Below are 21552 nucleotides of genomic sequence, written 5' to 3'. Positions count from 1 at the left end.
TTACAAAGAAATCTTCTGGGTCAGTTAAATTCACGGTAGAGAGATCAGCTCAGACAGAAGGTTATGGAACTGGATCTGGGGACCCTAAAGTGGCAATCTTGGAAGATTTTCTTGAAGGATACAGCAATCATGGGGGCTTATGAAGTTTTAAGAAAATTGCATTGCTGTACTGCAGAATTTTTTTCTATCACAATGCACCTGTTCTTTGGGTAGCAAGGGCTCTCTGTGAAGTTCATTGGAAAGCCTTCCTCCCTCTCCGATACAGGCCTGATCTTGCCCCTTTGAACTTGTTTTTGTTACCCAAACGCAAAGAACATTAATTTGAGACCCTCGAGAATGCTTAAACTGCCGTTGTGACATGGTATAAACTGAAGAGTGCAGAATTCTTCAGAGAAGGGTTAGAGATGGAAACACTGTCTTCAAAGGCATACAGACCCAGATAGAGGATATGCTAAGAAACAATAGCTTCCCATTTTGACATTTTTATTTAATAATGCTTTCTGATTTTGTACCAATACTTTCTGACTTACCCTCACATAACACAGTAAATTCCCAACAAAGGAAAACTCTATATACTTGTCCCTAAAATCCAAAACCCAAATTCACTGCCATCAAATCAGTTGACTCAGACCCTGTATAGGGTTTCCGAGGCTGTAAATCTGTACAGGAGCATAAAGTTTCATCTTTCTCCCACAGAGCAGCTGGTGGGTTTGAATGGTTGACCTTATGGATAACTCCTTTACTAATCCCTAGGACTTCTGGTGTGATGCTGTATAAGTACTGAACTGCAAACTACAAGGTTCATGGTTCAAACTCACCAGCTGCTCCTCAGAAACCCTATACAGGGTTACTATGAGTCAGAATTGACTCAACGGCACTTAATGAGAACCTGCCTAAATTCCTCCAGTCCCCGGTCCAACCTGTAGGCCTGGTGAGATCACAGGACAGCAGAGGACTTTTTGCCTCTTTTATTTCTGGCTTATGCTCTACTCAGAGACCAGCTCTGACAGTTTCTCTCAGGAAATCATTTTCAAGAAAGCCCTTGAAAAAGACTTGAACTTCTCAGTTCTGCTGACTGAAGGCTGCTTCTAACTCTAGCACCTGAGCGCAGTCTCTTCTATAATTAGGATCCTAAGAGATCCTGAGTATGTATTACCAAGCATTATTTAGAAAACGCAGTCTCAGTGAGAAAACATAAGGGGGTTAGAAACCAGGTAATTTCAAACTTAAAGCTTGTTTTTTATCTATAGAAATTTCAGCAATTACTACCTTTTAGCTATAGGAGCATCAATCACTAGTGGAAGTTCTTGACCACTCCGAAGGCTGTCTCTGCACATTGTCAATCTTACCACCTCCAGCTGATACCAGCCAAGCACGGCTCACTTTCCTCCCCATTGCCTGAAGTGACTGGAATGTTCAAGCGATTTCACAAAATTGTCTTCTAAATGATGACTGACTAGAGACGACTGTGTCCCATCATGTCTTTGACTCATACCAAAATGCCTCTAGGATATAAAGTGTAAAGGAAGCTTGGTTTTAGAGGTTTGACATGTATGGCTAACAAGTTAGAGCTCCATATTAAATTCTGATGGCTTAAATAGGAAAAATATTTTCTTGGCGAAGACTTATTTGAGTTTATGGGCATGGAGTCCCTAGGTGGTACAGTGAATCCACTCAGAGAGAGGCACCTTAGAAACAAGGCCTGACAATCTAGTCCCTAAAAATCAAGTCATTGGAATCCCTATCAGTTCTACTCTGACACATGAAGTCATGATTTGTGGGGTCAATGCCCTTGATTCCAACTCAGAGCAACCCTGAGGTGCCGAGTAAAATTGCCCTAGTTTCCTAGGCTTTCCTCCCACGGATCCTCTTGTGAATTAGAACACTGACCTTTTGGTCAGTGGCTGAGTGTGGAATCACTGCATCACCAGGGATCCTTGGTACTTGGAATTTTGTTACATGCCGTCAAGTTGGTTTTGATTTATGGTGACCCTGTATAGGGTTTCTGGGGTACAGTCGATGGGTATGAACTGCTGACTTTGTGGTTAACAGACCAGAGCTTATCCTACAGCAACACCCCAGGATTCCTGGTAACTGGCATGGGCATGCTAAAACACTGGACTGCAAAGTCAGTTTGAATACCAGCTGCTCCTTGGAAACCCTGCAAAGGGTCACTATGAGTCAGAACCGACTCAATGGCACTTCACACAATTTTATAGAACGAGCACACAATGAAAAAGCACCTAAGTTACCATGCTTTGCTTTGAAAGACTTTTTATGAAAATGGTATCCTTTTGCCCAGGTTTTTTTTACTCATTTCAAATTCATGACACTTTATGGATTTCCTTTATGTGATTTTATAATGAACCATTCCTTAATTCTTGTAGGAAAAAAGCTATTTATGTAAAACCATTTCCCCCTTTCAAGCCAGTTTAAAACCACACACGTTTTTCCTTTGTTTTCAAAGATACCAACATTGCTCTCACTGCCATCGCAGGACAGACTTTTGATTCAAGGGTGTTAACATATTGGTACCAAAGTGGATGGAGAATAAGGCATAGGCAATAGCTTAAAAAGTGACAATGCCAGGTTAATAATAAAACCACCATAGCCTATTGTCTTTATTATCAAAGTTTATTGTTGGGGTGAGTTCCTATCTACTGGGGAGTAAAACTATGTCTCAGTATGTGCTACAGTAACTCTAGGGTCAAAGGCATTCTGCAAAATAGTTGTACTGGGGCTCTGTTAGGCATAGGTCATAATTCAGTCAGTGGAGAATGAGCCCAGAAAAACCCTGACAGTAGAGCCATTACGCTAGAAAAGTTCCAGTGCTATGCAACCTGCAAGGTGTCATCAACCAGTTGATGATGAGGCTGAAGGAATTGTGGGGATGGAGCAGGAGTCGAACCCATTTTCTACTCTTCTCAGCAAGGTAACTAAGGCTCCAACACAGGAACCTGAAATTAGGTCTTATGAAACCCCAAAGCAAGTGAAGACAGACAAAAGAGGAAAGGGCCAGCAATGAGGGCAGTGGAGGATTAAGTAGCATTGAAGGGGATGAAAATTTGTGAATGGAAAGTACCTGGATTTAAAGGCCGAGATGACAAGGAATAGAGTAGGTAAGAACAAATGGAGAAACAATTCATATATATACTCAATGTTATTCATATACTAGAGATTAAATGAAGTGTCTCCCTTTGCAGGGCAACTGGATCCAAAAGTATCAGAAAGGTGGATCACTAAGAAGGAAATGAAGTACCTGAGTAGAAATTGGTGTTTCAGGATGCCAAAAGCAAGCTTATGACAGAAGTGAGCTGAGTCTATAGGAAGAAGTGGTTACCGTAACCTGTTTTCTGGATTTGATACTGGAATGACATTTCTAGCAGTGGCTTTGCCTAGGAGGTTCTGGCATATTTTTGTAGCAGATTGTTTTGAAGGAATGTTTTCTTAACACTCGACTTATGTGGGAATGCAAATAATTATAGTGTAAAAATCCAATGCCCCCTCCCCCAACCTATATCCAGCAGGGAGGATTAAAAGTCCTGAAATAGCTGTGGCCAAAGGTCCAAGCCCTCCCACCACCCTTGTGATAAAAATATTATTAAAGAAATAACAAGTATCTGATGACTCAATGGGCCTTGTACCAAAGTAGACAACAGATAATTTATGGTGACTTCTTTCGTAGGCAGCCTGAGAAACAGAAAAGCTTATGTACTAAATGCTGCCCTAGCATTCAATATAATGAAAAAAAAAAAAAACAACAACATAAAAGGGGGGTGCCCATTAGACAAGAACCTAAAAAAGTCTAGCTGCCAACCAGATTGGGAAGATAAATAAAAGAGCATAGTTTATTTTAACCCCTATCGTCCATACTAACCTAGTCTGTCTATAGAAAAGCCATCCGCTGGCACCAGGCCAGTATGTCTTAATTGGTTGTTATTGTTAGTATTTCATTTGTTTTTGTTCTCCCCAGAAGAGGAAATGTGTAAGTAGCGGGTGTACATGTGTGACAACACAGCATTTCTGCAGAGCCTTCTCTGTATTCTTGAGCTGTGTGAGTGCAGGATCTACTCTTGGAAGCATCTTTGAAGGCAGAATAAAACGCTGAGGTGTTCTGCACAGAAGGGACACCAGCAGCGTTGTGCCTATCAGTGAGTCTCTTGGTGTTGAGCGAACAGTCTCTTCTCCAGGAAACACCTTTGTTCAATCCTATTTACAGTAACCTCTAAATCAAGAAAAGGGGCAGAAGCAGTTTCTTCTCTAACCACATTTCGGATGACCAAGTGTCCTAGACATAAGTGGCCTCACCGTGTGGGGCCAGGCAGTGTCCCCAGGAGAGGAAGCACAGGTTGCTGTCCAGACTCAGGCTGTTGGGAGCAGCACAGCCATTTCCTGCCTTTCCCTCTGCACTCACACGGCCAGCAGTCTGCCAGAGGATTTTCCTCCCAAAATGTTGTTATCACAGTTCTTTTTGCCTGGAAAACAGAGAAAACCCAAGTGTGAAATAATCCTTGGATTTTGAATATCTTATACAGATGTTGTTGTTGTTAAGTGCTGTTGAGTCAATTCCAACCCATAGCGACCCTGTACAGGGTTTCTGAGGCTGTAAATCTTTACACGAACAGAAAACTTCATCTTTCTCCTGCAGAACCACTAGCACTTTTGAACCGCTGACCTTGAGATCAGTAGCCCAATTTGTAACCCAAGGCCCAATTTTGTCCATTGTTCCTCCTGTATTTTTTTACCCAAGGCAAAAAAGAACAACTGTACAGAAAATTACGTCACTCAAAAACAGCAAACACTCCTGGTTGATTTTGGACATAAATGCTATCCGTGGCCTGTGTTGTAGCTGTAACTTACCTCTGAGTCCACGTCCTTTCTTTCCTCTCCTGACACTTTTTAATTGACACTCCTGGGCAGAAAGAGCTTAGATAATTATAAAAAATGACATGTAATAAGGAGATAGATAGGTAAAATGTAAAAAGAAAGGATAAGAGCTTACTGCAATTCAAAGACTAATGCACAATGATGGCAGTAAAACATCCAGCAGAAACGTAAGGCTAAATTCAAGGGTGAGAGGGTAATAGAGAAAATAAAGCAGTTTTGGTGATTCTGAATGTAGTGTAAGACTTTTCCCTTATTCTGTTATAATTCTAGGGACCCCAGAATCACAATGAGATTCAATAATAGGTACAACCTGAATGGGAGCAGGCAGAGGGACACAAGCACATCAATATATGGATATACTTATACCGGGCGAAGTGAGATGAAAAGAAAAAAAAATGCCTAAATAGTTTCAGGTCTTCTGCAAAAGCAGGAATGGCCTCTTCAGATCAAATACTGTTTGGAGGACACAATTACATTCATCCTCACTTATGACAAGGTTGGGTTTCAAAGACCACACTGTTAGGATGACCATATCTAAGGTGTAACTTTTGGTCTCTCCCTGTGTGAAGGAAAGAAGAGTGATGTACACTAAAGCTGCTTGGAAACAATGAGTCCAGTGAAGTAATGTGCCACGTGAACATCAGTCTCCATGACCCTGAGATCTGAAGAATTGGATGGTGCCTGTCTATCACTACCAGCTGCTCAGAAATGGATCACACTAGAAGGTCCCAGAGAAAAGGCTGAACAAAACTCAAAATTATAATAAAGACCAAGTTTATTGGTCAGGAAGAGACTGGAGGAACCCGAGACTATGGCCCTCAACCACCCTTTACACCTGAACTGAATCTCCCCTTCATGGCAATAATGAGGTATGCACACCATAAGAACGGTCAACCATTCAAAACCACAAGGGCAACATCTGCCTAAGGACAAAATTCAGAAAGGTTGGGAAAGGAGGAAGAATGGAAACGAGTATCACAGGAAGGAAGTAGGCTAAGTGACTTTACAATGAAGGGATTGCAGTCACTGAGATGAAACAAATGTATGATTTGTTGAATGTCAAACTGATGACCTTCACTCAATTAAGAATAAAAAGTTTAAAAGAATAGAAATAAAAGTAAGTTACTTGTTTCTCCTACTGTATTTGAGCATTCCAATCTGGGAGGGAGGGCTCATTTCACTTTTGCTAGCTCTGTTAGCCCCATCCTCCCTGCAGTCCCCTGGTCCTTTTAAAGATGCTCTTCTACAGTCAACTCTGAAAATTCCAGGCCTATCATCTTTGGCCCTGAAATTTACCTACTGTGTTTCCCGTGTTTGCACTCTGTTTTATTTTCCTTGTTGGTGCAAAGATTAATTTTAAAATACGTCCTTTTAGACATCTGCTGAGATTAAGAAATAAAGGTAAATGTCCACTCTACATGTAAAAATCACTGTGTGGGAATAAGACGGTGCTCTGAGTAACTTTTTAATTCTCTAAGAAATTCAAACAGAAGCTTGTAGGTTTCCTTTCCCTGGTGGGCACATTGTAGACAGTTGGAGGTCTTAAGGCCCAAAGGACATCTCCTAACAGGTACCTTCAGTGTTCGCCTCACCAGGCCATACACACATGGCCAAAATTTTCATTGAGATTTATAAGGGAAAGAAAACAGTTGGTTTCTCGTACAATGTCAGACCAATGTTTTACTTCAACATTACAGCTCTCAGTGAAATATTCTGGCAGTTCACTTCTGTTCATTTGATTTAGTATACAAGCACTTCTGTGCCCACAAGCTGCCAAGCAAAATGAACAGTCAATGTCCAGCAATGAAAGAGTCACAGAACGGAGCAAGTATTGATGGCCTGGTTATCTACAGATTACACTATAGGTTATAAGAGAACTTAAAAACACAGAAAAACAATTGGGATTCAGAAACTGCACGTAGGACTCAAAACACACGCCAGCGAAAAAACGAAATCCAGCACACTCACTGTCGTTGGGGTGATTCTGATTCATGGGATCCCCATGTGTCACAGAGCAGAACTGTGTTATAAGGTTTGCTTACCATTTTTACAGAGGATGTCAGGCCTTTTTTCTGTGGTACTGCTGGGTGGGTTAAAACTGCCAATCTTTTATTTAGGGTAACCAGGAAAAAGCCCACACACAGACCACACAGAAAAAAATCCACATACTAATTAAAGTTATGATTAGGGATCATCCCTGTGCACACTGATCACAGTGGGGTTTTTTTCTGTGTGGGCTTCTTTTCAGTGCATTTTCCCCCCAAGAACCTTTGGTTAGTAGTTGAGCACCAACTGTGTGCACCACCCAGGAAACTCTACCAGGAGAGACAGTATTTATTCCCGATTGCTCACCTTAACGGCACCTTCAGTTGCTCTCGCTCATACTTTCAGCATCACACTCTTTTGGTGGTTCCCCTCCTCCTGGCAAGTCACTCTCGATTTCCCACAGGATGTCGTCTTCATCTTCCAAGTTGCTGGAGATGTGGCACTTCCTGAACCCTTGCACGATGGACTCACTTGAGATGCTATTCCACGCCACCATGACCCATTCCAGGAAGAGGCCGAGGGGTGGCTTCTTGGCATTCCCAGTTGGGCTCAGTGCCAGGTTCCCAGCCAGCAGCCAGTTGGAGTACTGGGCCGGTACACTGTCGTTCAGCGGTTTGTAGACCACCACATCTAGCACCTGCAGCTGGGAGGTCAGGCCCCTAGGGATGATAAGCATATCCGTGTTCATGCTGTCCATGGAGCTCTTCACCGCGTCAGTGGCGTGGCCCCGGAAGCCATTCAGAATCAGCATCCCTCGCTGCTTGGGCATGGCGCCAGTCCTCCGTTTCCACACCACTTCCAACCAATCCTGCATCAAGTCCTCTGTCATCCATCCATACCGGTGGCAGCGGATTTCCATTCCACTGGGGAACTTCCCAGGGGGAATGTATGTCCCCCTCAAAATGATATACGGAGGTAACTTCCGCCCATCAGCCAAGACGCCAAGCATTGCTGTGATTTTCAGTTTTTCTCTGCCAGGTGTCTTGACCAATACGGGCTTTCCGCCCTGGTTGTCCACGGTCACCCGTGACGGCACCTCTAAACATATTGGAGTCTCATCTGCATTCCCCATCTGAGCCACCTCATACTTATGGGCCCTCCGCAGGGCCAGGACACTCCGTTGGTAAGTGATAAGCTTCTCAGTCAGGTCCTCAGGCAGGTGCTGCGGCACAGGCACTTTGTGCCTCAAAGACAGGTCATACCTTCTCATCATTCTTCGACACCAACCCAGGCTTGCTTTGAATCCTTTCTCTGGAATGTTCATTTCCTGGGCAATTTCTAGCGCTTTCATCTGCATTGCCTCCCTGGTGATAGGGTCCCCTTTAGCCTGCATGTATCTGACATATTCAGCCACACGCTGGTCCACCAGAGCAAACCTCCCATTCTTGGGGCCCCGGAATGCACGCCTCATGGCGTGGGCGTTTTGGAGCTGTGGCTTTACTTTGCGCCAGTCACGGACATTTTTCTCCAGCACTCCGAACTGCTTGGCTGCCTGACAGTTGTTGGTGCTCTCAGCGTATTCCACCACCATTAATTTGAACCCTGCATCATAGCTGCGGCGCATGCCCCGGCTGAATTGAAACTTGGCAGCGATGTCATCAGCTGAGAGGTCATAGCCTGGGAAGCCCATGGCCATGTAGAAGGGGTAGCCCTCGCTCCACTCGGGTAGCTCTGTGAGATCCCGAGGCAGGCGGAGGCCAAAGTTGTCGAGGTGCGAAGGTGAGGTGCGAGGAAATGGGGAGGTGGCGTTCACCGGGCCTGCCCAATCTGGAGGCTTCACATCAGAGTCTTCGTTTTCTGGGAAACAAGTGGAAATGGGCACAAAGCCAATATGTAAAAAAATGATTTCCAGTTAATTCCTTGGATTTCTGGTCAAAATACCTTAGACCTTAATCTGAAGTTTACAAAATACCCTAGCTTTTAATAATAGATGTTACTGTAGGAGCCAACAAGTTGGGTTTTCAACTCACAATAATTCTATGTGACAGGAGTAGAACTGCCTCTAGCAGACTTTCTACCCATATGCCAATTTATGATTACATATTTAATTTCCACAATAATTATACCCTTTCTTTTCAGATAAGGAAAATGACACTTCAGAGGTTAAGTAACATATCAAGGTAGTCAAGTTAGAAAGTGATACTAGAACTGGAAATGACTATAAGCACAAAGTTTGGACCAAATAATAATTTGGGGGCTGTGTTTGGGTCAAAATAATTTTATGTGGGTAAGAAACCTATAAATATAACCCACAATCCCACATAATATAACTATTCAGAGGTACCATGGGCTGAACCATATCCCCTGAGCCAAGAAAATCATCAATAGCAAAAACCACACTTAGTAAACTTCATCTTGTAGACAGAAACTTGGTTTTGAGTACCAATGTTAAACTTGATTTCATCAAAAATTGAGTCTGATTTGGGGTAATTATTGCACTTCACCAAAACTAAGATGCCATTAATAATCAACTGCTCCTTTATGAGCCATTAAGAAAGAAAAAAAAACAACTCATTACTTAAACTATGACATGCCATCCATTTTAAGAGGCATTCAAACACTTTTAGGGAGATTAAAGTGGTGGTGGTGGTGGTTAAATGAGTCTTAAAATCAATGAATCATGGCATTTTAAACTCGTATAGAGAGACGGCATATCACATCATTTGGCCTACCTGGAATCTCTGCTACGTTTACCCAACTGCTGCTCTTCTAACTGTGTGCCTTGGTAAAGGACAATGTGCTGCTTAGGCAGACCTGTCTGACTGTGTACCATCACCACTAAAGCTTTTTCTGTCCAGTGTGAAATGAAGAGGAAGCCAGGGTAGGTTAACTCTGGAAGTGTGCTTCATCACACTTCTCCTTGGTTTGCAAAGGCCCTAGCACAGTACTGAGATTGGGCTACATTAACAAAAATGCATGCTAGGCCAAATGTGTCCTAAACCTCAGTTCACTTCATCTGCACATCAACCTATAGGCTTACCAATAAAGAAATGGAGGCTCAGAGAGATGAAAGAAGTCGCCTAAGGCCACACAGCATTAGAAGAATGAGAACTTTTTAATCCCTCAAGCTCATACTCTGTCTTACAATCCTGACTCATTCTTAGACCCTACAGCAGATATAAAAACTGAGACTCCAGCAGCATAAAGCTTGCATGTGGAAGGGTGCGGAAATGATTTTGAGTGCACTACCTGCAAAGGTTCCGCCGTGGAGCTGCCACTCTTTGGATTTCTGAGACTCTTCCTCCCCTTCCAGCCGAGTGATCATGTCTGGCTTAGGGAATGGGAATTCTGTTTATAGGAAATAAAACAATTGTGTGTCACTGTCCGGAAGCACTGCCAAAGTAACTATTTTATAATACTGAAGGAGTCTCTCCAGCCCCCTACTACCACCTCTGTCCTCTCAATGTGAGGATTTGTGAAAGGAAAGGGGAAATGGCTAAGGAAAAAGAAAGAAAAAAAAAATGTGGTAGAAAAGAGGCCCATGCAAGGGAATGGATGCATCTCCTCTAATGAGGTGCAGGTACGAACAGCGATTACATTTAGCAGAGAAGTCGAGGCAGCCTGATCTAATCAACTTGTGGGACCCTCCATGAGCAAATTGGGAAATTTCTCTACATGAACACATTCTAACAATATGAATTATACCAGTGTGGGAAGGGGAACGAGGATTCTTTGGGGAAATGTCGCCAAGTTTCAGGAGCTAATGTGACAGCATCAAAGTCCTTAGAAAAGCACCAACCACAGGCCCAGTTCCACGGTGAGACGTTTCTTAGGTTCTATCAGAATTTTTAATGAGAATGCCTGGGTTGCCCTGAGGGGTTTCTGAGAGGTGGCTCAAGTTGCCGAGATAAAAAGATGTCATATTATATTCTGTATATTCTGCCCAAATTAAAAATAGGAAATTTAATGGGAACACACACTGAGGAGACAGAGTCTAAGTCTAGGAGAGAGGGATGTTGGCTACATCAGAGAACAAAGATATAGAAACAATTCTGTGGGCTCAGAGTATCTAGGACACATAGGAAAACAAAGCTTTACCCAGGGAGAGGACAGTTTCATAATTCATTCGCATGACTTCACGGTAGAGCGCCTTTTGTTGTTCCGTCAAAACGTCCCACTCCTCATCGGAAAAATATATGGCCACCTCATCAAACAGGGCTGGCACCTGGAACAGTGAACAGGTCTTTCTCAACAACTAGTAGACAACACAGAAATAGATGTACAGCACAGGAAGGCCCAGCCCTGCATCTTACAGGTAAGGAGCCACGGCCCAAGGGGTTCAACCAGTGACATAACAGGAGAAGGGCACAAGTCTCCCTTGTCTCCTTCCAGCACGGCAGGCTACACACCTCAGGTCACTCAGCACCGAGATGAAAATTCTCCCCACCTCACCATCAACTGGGCGGGGGTACTGGCACCTTACTCTCACTCTCTGGGAGTCCAGTGAGAGCTGCTCACAGAATTACCCAACTCCAGAAATGGAAAATCACATCCAGGAATTATCCCAAGGAAGCTTCTCTTCCCAGGCCCATGCTCTCTCACCTCCAGAGACCCTCAGTCTATGGGGAAGGGGGCTTGATTCCAGGATTCCACTCTCTGGGATCTTTGGAGGTGGGACATGGATATTCTCCATCAATTTGGCTTCTTAAGGTGCAAGTGTTTGGCTGGCTGATGGACACAGGAGGAAGTTTCAGTTTTGCCAGGGCAGGTGTACCAGTTATGATGCAGGGTTCAAGTTAAAGGAACTATAGTCTCCATTTCCAGTCCTATCCTAGAGGTTGACTTGGAACCCAAAGGTACCCAGGGAAGAACCAGTGAAGGAAGGGATCCTTCCTGGCCTTACCAGTCTACAAGAGCACAAGTAGGAGAGAGGGGCTCATTGGAGCTTGAATTTAGGTAGTGAAATACCAGTGCACTCATTTGCTTCCCCATTGAGACCTGGTTGGCAGAAAGCCCTAAGGACAATACCTTCCTGCAGAGAGGATGGCACTACTCCCCTTTCTGGCCAGTTGGGGGAGGCTCCTGAGTAGCTAATGGCAGGCAGCCATCAAAGTCAACTTCCCTGCTTGTTTGTTAAATGTTTGTTTTTCGTTATACAGTATTTTCTTTGGGTCATGGAAACTCCTGCTCCAAAGTTCATCATATTTGTAGTAAGATAGCACTGGGCAATCTGTTTCAGGTGGTTCCTTTGTATTTCCACTTTTCAAGTTATTCCTAATGCTCAATGCAGGTGATTTTCAGAATGTTCATCTTGCTCAGCTCAACAAGTTAGTCTGGGTGGACATGGCTTTTAGGTTCTTCAGGTATGAAGCCACCGATCACTTAGCTAAACCAGCCTGTTGTCCTTCATAGAAGTCCTTATATTACCTCCCCAATGCCTAGATCTCACCTCCATGGCATGTTATATTTAAACTCAAACTAGTTACCACCAAATCAGTTCTGACTCATGGTCACCTCATGTGTGTTGGGGTGAGCTGTGCTCTGTGGGGTTTCCAGTGGTGATATCTCCAGGCTTCTTCTGTGTGGGTTCGACTTCCAACCTTTCAATTAGAGAGCACTTCCTACAGCTGGCTCTGCACCTGCTTCGTTTCACATCCTGCAGAGTGGCTAACCCTGATTTATCAAGGAGCAAACAGGCCCAGAAAGGCTGTGTTTCTAGTCTAAAGTCACAGAGCTAACACATGGCATGGTTTAGATTTGGACCTAGCACCACCACTCCAAGTCTTCTGGCTCTTATATCAAGATCAAGAGCAAAGCAACCTCTCTGGGTGACTAGATTTGGTTCTCCTCACCCGTGGGCCTGGCTATAGTCAGCTCCTTGTCATTCCCCGGATTCACAAACCATTCCCTGATGGCTCTAGGTTTCTTCCTCTGCCTCAGAGTTCCTCCCAATTCTTTTCCTGGCTAACATCTACCCATCTCTTAAGACTCAGCCTGGATGTCCTGCCCACCCCAGGAATCCCACCAGTCCTATGTGTGGTGCCCACCTACCCATTACTGAAATGCCCTGGGCTCAACACTGGTGGCACTCAACATACACTGTTCTTTTGGCTTATTTGTCTGGTTCCTATACCTGAAAGCTAAGCAGGTGGAGGGTAGAGCCTGTGCTTAGTCAAAACAAAAACAAACACACAAAACCTACTGCCATCCAGGTGTTTCTGACTCACAGTGACCGTATCAGTGACCCTACAAGGCAGAGCAGAACTGTCTCTTACGGTTTCCAAGACTATAAATATTTATGGGAGCAGATGACTTCATTTTTCTCCTCAGGAGAAGCTGGTGGGTTCGAACCACCAACTTAACGGTTATCAGCCTAATGTCTAACCCACTTGCCACCAGGGTTGCAACTATAGATTGGTGTTGTTAGTTATGACTCATAGTGGCCCTGTATAGTTTCTTTCTTTTCCAAAGAGTGGTCTGAAGGGGAAAGATCAATGTTGTAGGGCGGATGGGGGTAAGCTTTCCCAATGAAATTCTCCTAGGACAGCCCCTGTTATCCTTGAAGAAATGAGGTGTCCTGTTGTGATGAAAATATTCCTCAATGCAATTCTCCTAGTCTTTTTCTCACCAATGCAGTTTTCAATTTTCTTAAAACTCATTAATAAGCCCCTTGAATATCCTGTGCGCCTTCAAGAAAATCTTTCAAGATTACCCCTCATTATTGTTTAGTGCCATCGGTGGGTTTTAACTGAAAGCAATCCTACATAGCAGGGGTGGGGAACCGTTTTTTCCTGCTAAATTTATTAACATCATTCGTGGACCATACAAAATTATCAACTTCAAAATTAACCTGCTGCATTTGGTCAAACATTAACTTGGTTTGACACTGTAAGATAAGCACTTAATGGCAAGGTTGATTTGAACTACAAGACCAGTGGTTCAAACTCACCAGTCGCTCCTTGGAAACCCTATATAGGGTCAAAATGGTTTGGAACCAACTCGACGGCACTTAACAACAGTGATGGCTGGAAATTGGCTGACTTGGCATTTGAGGGCTTTATATGGGCCTGAGGGTTACACACTTCCCACCCTTGTTGTTTGTATAGGGTTTCCAAGGAGCAGATGGTGTTCAACCACCAACTTTGTGCTTAGCAGTCCAGTGTTTACCCTACAGCACCAGACTCCTTGGGGAGCCTCCAAAACAGTTACCATGATCTTCTGAGCTGACCTCTCTGCCTTGAATTGAACTGACCTATGAGATCCCCTTGGATGCCACTGTTTTGAATGGACCTTTTCTTTTTTTTTTTTTTTTTTCTGGAAAGGCACCTTAATGAGATTAAGACAAATGTTTAACTAAGAAAGTTGTCTGCAGGCATCCACTGATCACAGACACATGTTTAAACACATTTTGTTTGGAGTAAAATTGTGCATGTATGAACTGGAACTCAAGTAGCAACACTTTTTGACTGAACCTCATGTTTTAGAATAAACAGTCTACGCAAATAATCTCTGGACTTCCCATCTCTTATTTCACTTGGAACAGTTTCACATGACCATTCGATTTTATCTGTCACGCAACCTGGACAAAATCCTTAAATTGTGAAATACTAGGAGGTAAAATGGATTCATTTCTAGGTTTTCCTCAGACTTAATTCACTAACCAGGAAAGCTAGTCAACCTGGGAATTTTCCACCCCAGGTCTTTAAACAACTCTCCTTTTGGCCTTTTCTCTCCCTAGGAAGTTGCAGATCTAGGCCAGACCTATTTATAGTCCCTCTTCCTTTGCTATTAACACTGGACACAGGTTTGACTGTGCCCCATCACTTCAGAGGGACTGTGTCAGTAATCTGAGGGTGAACACATCCACTAAACTAAACCCATTGCTGTCAAATCAATTCTAAGTCATACCAACCCTGTGTGCCAGAATACAAGTGCCTCACAGGGTTTATATAAAATATATATATAAACGGAATCCTGGTGTGGCACTGTGGGTTAATGTGCCAGACTGCAAAGCTGTTTGAACTGCAAGATCGGTGGTTCAAACTCACCAGCTGCTCCTCGGAAACCCAATACAGGGTCGCTATGTGTCGGAATTGACTCGTCAGCACTTAACAACAACAACAACATATACATAAACTAAAAAGGATTGATTTTTAACTAAGACTTTATCTTGAGGCCATGACTAAACTTTGTCACTACCACCCTCCCCATCTATCTGGTAGAAGGGTTAATACAGTGAATGCTACAAAGTAGATATGAACATCTTGAAGGATTAGAACCAACTTTAACTGACAACAACTTTCTTCTAAGCCATCATAAAAATGTTTTAGGGAAAAAAAGAAAAGAAAAAGGGGAAGTGGGGAGCATTGGGGATTTCAGATTGAACAAAATCCTCATATATCATCTAATATATTCAATCCTGGCTAGAGTGTGACAAAATGGAAACAGGACCACTATAACACAAAACTCCCACTACAACATGCTGTACACACCTGTGTTCCAAGCCCACCCCCAGCCCCCTAATGCTTCCAACTCAACTATTTTCCAGCCTGTTGAGCCTGCCGATGAAGGAGCACGTAGATCTTCTCCTGAATCCAGTCTTTGTTGTAAGGTTGGTATGTCTGGGTATGAGCTCGGTAAAGAAGACAGCTGAGGTCTGCCAGATCATCAATAAAATCAAACAACTGACTGATACCATATGTGATTGAGTGACTGTTGGGATTCATTCTCTTCAAATGTTCTTCATACGTTTTACAAACACCTTCCATGAATTCATTCAGATTCATAGTCAGGTAGGTTCTTCTTCTGGCCTCTTGGTAGGCTGTACTAGCAAAACGGTGTGAGACATCATGCCAATCTCTTTCGCTGCAGCCTCTGCTGATACCACCACTGCACACAAGCTTAGCTGCAATGCTGCCAACAGCCAATCCCCACCCTGATAGGGTTTTTAGGGCTGTAATCCATATGGAAGCAGATTGCTATTACTTTCTCCCATGGAGTGGCTGGTGGATTCAAACTGCCCACCGTTAGGTTCAACTGTGCACTTAATCACTGCACCACTAGGGATCTTAGCACATTCTTCTTGTTATGTGCCATCAAGTCGGTTCTGACTCATATCGACCCTATATTGGGTTTCCAAGGAGTAGCTGTTAGGTTTGAACTTCCGACCTTGTGATTCAGAGTCCAGTGCTGATCCTACAGAGCCACACCAGAAGCTCTGTGGCTGTGAGAAAGTGGAAAGCTGATGCAGGATTTGACTGGGTCACAGAGGATCTTCACACAAGTCCACATTATGCTCTGGAGGCACACAGTACAGTGACTTAGAAATTCTCCACAGCAACCCTCTGTGTGAATCAAGCCAGGCTTCAGTCAGGCCCTGCTGTGCAGGCCTCTCCTGGCTTCAGAGGCCTTTTATTTGGCTGAGCACAGCAGACGGTAAACAGGGACAGCCCTGGGCAAAACTGAGAAGTCAGCCAGCTTGTGTCTAACCCTCCTGGCCTTGCAGGCATGTGCCCCCAATCCCTGCTCTCCCCTCCTTCCCTCAGAAGATCAAAGTCACATCTGAGAGGTGTTCTTCCTTTAGTCTGCAAGCACTGCCTTGCTCTGCTAGGGAAGTTGGCATTCCAGCATTGACATGAAGTGCTTAGACATTCCACAGATTCACCGAGGCTTCACAACCACCCAGTGAGGTGGGCAGGGATCAAGCAGGGAGAGAATTCGCACTAGTGGAGCCCTTGCAATGCGCAAAGCACTATGTCAGGAACTGCCCCTTATACAGTTATATTCCACCAGAGTCCTTTAAATAATCTAGGGATGTGGGTATCATCACCCACTGTTATGGAGAAAAGGAGCCCTGGTAGCACTGTGGGTTAGGCATTGGGCTACTGACCACAAGGGCGGCAGTTCAATCCCACCAGCCACTTCATGGAAGAACTTCATGGAAGAAAGATGAGGCTATCTGTTCCTATAAAGATGCACAGTCTCAGAAACCCTAGATAGGGTCACAGACATAATCGACTTGATGGCAGTACTTTATAAAGACTTTCTTACAAGGCAACTTAGCATGCGGTGTGAGACCCTTAAAAGTAGTTGCCATCTAGTCCACTATGGGAGTCCTGGTGTGACACTGTAGGATAAACACTGGACCATAAGGTTGGCAGTTCAAACCTACCAGCCACTCCTTGGAAACCCTAAACAGGGTCACTGTTAGTTGGAACCGACTTGATGACAATAAGTTCACTATGACTCATGGCAACCCCTGGTTGGTTAGCTGCTTATGTGCCGTGGAGTCGGTTCCGACTCATAGTGACCCTGTACAGGGTTTCCGAGGCTGTAAATCTTTATGGGAGCAGAAAGCCTCATCTTTCTCCACACTCTGTAGGGTTTTCAAAAGTAGATTGCCAGGACTTTTCTTCTGCGGTAACTATAGGTGGACTCAAACCTCCAACCTTTCAGTTAGCAGCCAAGCACATGAACATTTGCACTACCCAGAGACTCAGGTGAGAACGTCAAAGGATGAGCTAAGAAGTGATCCTTCTTCAGGGCAGCCCAGCAAGTATACCTTTCCTGTTTTACCTCTATTCCCTACCCTGTACTTTACGTTCCAGCTATACGGACTGCTCCAAACTCTGTATCCAAGTTTCTATCCCCATGTTTTCACTTGGGCTGTCCTGTATCTACAATGCAACCCCCTCTCAATGATTCCACTTACGACTAACATTCAGTTTAAAGTGTATTTTTCCTTTTTCTACTTGAAACTTTTTCTACTTCAACTCTCCAATGCAATTTTAATTTTATAGTACAATTCTTATGTTGATTGCCATAACATAACTCAAAATGCATCACTAAAAAACATTATTTTCTTCCCCTAGCTTCATGTTCTAGAACACGGTTGCTCAACCTTGGCACTGCTGACCATTTAGGCTGGGAACCTCTTTGTTGTGGGGAGTGTCCTATGCCGTATAGGATGGTTAGTAGCATGTTGCTGTTAAGTGCTGTCGAGTCAGTTCTGACCCAAAGCAACCCTGTATACGGTTTCCAAAGCAACCCTGTATACGGTTTCTGAGGAGCAGCTGGTGAGCTTGAACCATTGACCTTGCAGTTCAAACCGACTATGCAGTCTAGCACATTAACACATAGTACCACACCAGATCCCCACTTAGTAGCATCCCTGGCTTCTTAAATGTCAGTAAGCTCTCTCGTCCTCTTTTCCCCTGTTGCTACTGCTGTTAAATGCAGTTGGTACCAACTCAAAGAGACCCTGTATAGGGTTTCTGAAGAGCAGCTGGTGAGTTTGAACCACCGACCTTACGTTTCAAAGTAACCTAGCAGACCAGTGCATTATCCCACAACACCGTACCTAGCCATGATGAAAATGTTTCCAGGCATTACCAAATGTCCCCTTGGGGGGGCAAAACTACTCCCAGTTGATACTACTTTAGACTAGGTCAAAACCCTGGTGGTGCAGTGGTTAAAGCTTGGCAGCTAACCAAAGAGTCAGGGATTTGAACCTATCCAGCAGCTCTTCAAAATTAACGACCTAGTTCCTATAAAAATTATAGTCAAGAAAACCCTATGGAGCAGTTCCATTCTGTAACACAGGGGGTCACTATGAGTCAGAATCGACATTAACGGTACCCAGCAACAGACTACATCAAAGACAGGAAGCCCTTCTAGCTCACCAGTCAGGAGGCTGCCATCGTATTCTGAGCTGACCTTCACTGCTGTGCTCTGCACACTACTGTTAATCATCTGTTTACTTCTCTGTCTTCAACAGCACCCAGCACTGTGCTTGATAAATGCAGCATGGATGGCAGACCCCAGGAGGCAGCTCTACAAATGCCAAATCCCTAGCACCATCAAGCTGCTGCTCATCCCTCCAGCACTTTTGGTCACATCCTTCTTTCCCAACTTGAGCAGTCTTCACCATGCTTTTTTCTCATTGTGTCAAGACACTCAGGCATCTACCTTTACTACACTTATTTTCCAAAACTCTCCACTCCATCTAGACATTCTGAGTTGAGCAACCTGGCCTCAAAGTCCTGGGTTTCTACCTGCTCCAGGCCAGATGGGATGAATAGACTCCTCCCTTCCAAGGCCTCCTCAGTTGTGGGGTCAGAACCAGGAATAGAACAGGATGGCAAAACCACCTAAGAGACAAAGGCAGAACAGTCTCTCCATAGGTAGAGTAGCCAATCCAAACCTGTGCTGGTTTTTATTTTTTTATAGAGGTACAACATACATACAGCAAAATGTATTATTTAGAGATACAGCTCAAAAGGCTTGATTTTAAGCAAAAATGTCAGTGCACATCATTGGAGCAAAGCATCTCCCTGTACCCAAGGCCCTTCATCTGGGAGGGGATCACAACTGGATGACTTAGAAATAGCATAGTTCTAGGGATATACCCCCTCCTTAGAAACAAAAGATATCATAAAAACTGATGTCATTTATATACAATGGGGAAACCAAGCACAGGAAAAGAATGTCAATCAATCTGTTACTTATTTAAAATGTTTATTATCATTCCCAATTATCACTGAGTCTAGTAACTACTGTAGATGACCCAAACTATAAATATCTGTCACATTTATACATTTCTTAGTTTACTCTATCACACTTCTTGTTGTTAAGTGCCGGCAAGTCGGTTCCAATTCATAGTGACCCTGCACAGGGTTTACGAGGAGCAGCTGGAGGGTTTGAACTGCTGACCTTATGATTCGCAGTCCAGTGCTGAACCTACAGCACCACCACAAAAGCCCACTAGTCTGATAAATCCCTATATTCCCTGCTGCCAGCTATCTCAATCTCTGGATCCTGGCCCAGCAGAAAACGCAATTCTGCTATTTGAATTAATTAATAATAATGAAGAGGTGCTCACATAGAACCAAGTGGCTGAGGCTCCTAAAGTTCCTCTCACACCAGGTCAATACCCCAAATTTAATTTGAAATGGTTCTCTTTGCCCATCAGTCAGCATGCATGTATTTGGCACTTACAATATGCCTGGCATTGAGCGGGCTCAGGGGATTCAGGCGTGAACAAGAGAAACCGGGCCTCAGCTTCTTGGGCTCCAGACTTTGTGTCCATAAGCTACACAGCTACAGAGACTGTCCCCATAACCAGCATTCTTCTGGCTGCCTTTTAAAGCCAAAGGACTGTTTTCTCAGGAATACAAACACACCGGGTAGGGCTATTTTTGTTTACCCTATCAATCTGAGGAGATGACATACAAGCCTGTGGGCTCCCAGGCTTGTTCCTCACCTCCCTGTATAGACCCCACATCTGACTTACCCATCCACCCTCTGAGCAGATTCGCACTTTCTGCATATCTGAATGGCCATCCTCGAGTTCCCGGCTCTGAATCTCTTCTTCTTCTTCCTCTTCCTTTAGAGTCAACTTGAGAGGGTAGGCTGTGGACTCCATCTCTGCAAGAAAGATTCATTAAAAAAAAATAACTAGGTATCAGCATGAGATCCTTAAAGCCTGGGACAAGGAGGCTCAGTGTACACAGACATGTTAGCCCCAGACACTGCTCAGGTGGGAGGGCAAAAAGGGAATAGGCCTGAGGACAGGTTTTAGGGAAAGCACCAGGAAGTTGGAAGGTGACATATTTGATTATGATAAGAGGGACTGTGGGCAGAGAGTAGATCTGGCTGCCTTCAAATGTTTAAAAAGCTATCTGTGCAAGAGAGGCCAGACTGGTTCTGTAGGGACCAAAAGGGCAAAACTGAGGCCCGTGGATAAATATTCACAGAAGAGGCTCAAACACTGAATCAAAAGGCAGAACTTCTTCCCAGCCAGTGCCATCCAAACAGGGAATCAATCAGTGGCAGGAGATGGGTGTTGATTTCCTATCAATGAAGGTGTCTAAACACACATAGACATTTAATCAACTGGGTTGTTACTGGACATGAGTTAAATGTATTGAAGAGTGGCTGGTAAGCTTTAACCAGCGCATTAACCTGCAGGACTATTTGCTCAGAATACCCACTACCTACCTTCTCATGGATAATTCCCAACAGAAACATTCTGTGGAGTCGATTCAGAATATAAAGTCATTCTGCCTTTAAAAGGCTCTGGCAAGCCTTTTAAAGGAGTCAGTGCTACATAGTAAGAGGTAACGCAAGGTACTTAAAAGGGTGCGGAAATCTCTGCTGACCGCACAGACATTGGGGGCCACCCTTACTACTAAAAGACTCCTTGCCTTTGGGTCACAAATGCGCTCTCAGCTCTTAGGCCAGTACAAAGGGCCGCGCTCCTGCCCTCTAGGGAAGCGGGTAATTCCTAGGTGTGGGATGAGTGTGCATCTTGTGGGATGTATCCTCCAGAGATTCAAATAAAAGATCCCTCCGGAGTTCAAAGTCAGCTCCTTCAGTATTTCCCAAAGAGAAGGGCGAACGCGGCAGGGATAGGTCCGGGGCGGGCGGGGCTGGATTCAGACTCGCTGGAGCAGGGGCCCAAACTTGCCACCGCCTCCCAGGCAGGAGGTGGGAAAGGGCAATGCAGCAGGGCGGAGAAGCCCGCAGCCCTGGCTACCGCCCGCTCCCTCCCCGGCGCCCCGCCCGCGCAGCCGCCGCGCCCCCAGGCGCGCTTAGATTTCTCCAGCCATCTTGTCCCATTTCCCTTTCTCCGCGGCTCCGCGCCCGGCCGGCCCGCCTCCCAACAGGCCTCCTCCCGGC

General features: G+C 44.5%; 1 protein-coding gene and 2 pseudogenes across 1 annotated transcript; all 3 read right to left on the bottom strand.

The window, feature by feature from the left end:
• Positions 1-3514: 3514 nt before the first annotated feature.
• LOC102833759 lies at positions 3515-3845 on the bottom strand (annotated as a pseudogene).
• A 3407-nt stretch (positions 3846-7252) lies between these two features.
• POGK (pogo transposable element with KRAB domain) lies at positions 7253-20296 on the bottom strand. The gene is made up of 4 exons (XM_006875990.1): positions 20165-20296; positions 10972-11098; positions 10123-10221; positions 7253-8730 (listed from the first exon to the last, which is right to left on the bottom strand). The coding sequence occupies exons 1-4, from the start codon at positions 20294-20296 to the stop codon at positions 7253-7255; spliced, it is 1836 nt and encodes a 611-aa protein (XP_006876052.1).
• Positions 15411-15721, bottom strand: LOC102827246 (annotated as a pseudogene).
• Positions 20297-21552: the final 1256 nt, after the last annotated feature.

Source organism: Chrysochloris asiatica, unplaced genomic scaffold, assembly GCF_000296735.1.
Source record: "Chrysochloris asiatica unplaced genomic scaffold, ChrAsi1.0 scaffold00349, whole genome shotgun sequence".
Classification (NCBI taxonomy): domain Eukaryota; kingdom Metazoa; phylum Chordata; class Mammalia; order Afrosoricida; family Chrysochloridae; genus Chrysochloris; species Chrysochloris asiatica.
This window is presented reverse-complemented; position numbering and strand designations above follow the sequence as displayed.

What these genes read in the sequence shown, in the direction of transcription:
- POGK (XM_006875990.1), bottom strand. Translation starts at nt 20,296, where the DNA reads ATGGAGTCCACAGCCTACCCTCTCAAGTTGACTCTAAAGGAAGAGGAA. An exon ending in TCTGCTCAGAGGGTGGATGG is followed by an intron (nt 11,099 to 20,164) that starts GTAAGTCAGATG and finishes TCACTGTTCCAG; the next exon opens with GTGCCAGCCCTGTTTGATGA. An exon ending in CCACGGCGGAACCTTTGCAG is followed by an intron (nt 8,731 to 10,122) that starts GTAGTGCACTCA and finishes CTTGTTTCCCAG; the next exon opens with AAAACGAAGACTCTGATGTG.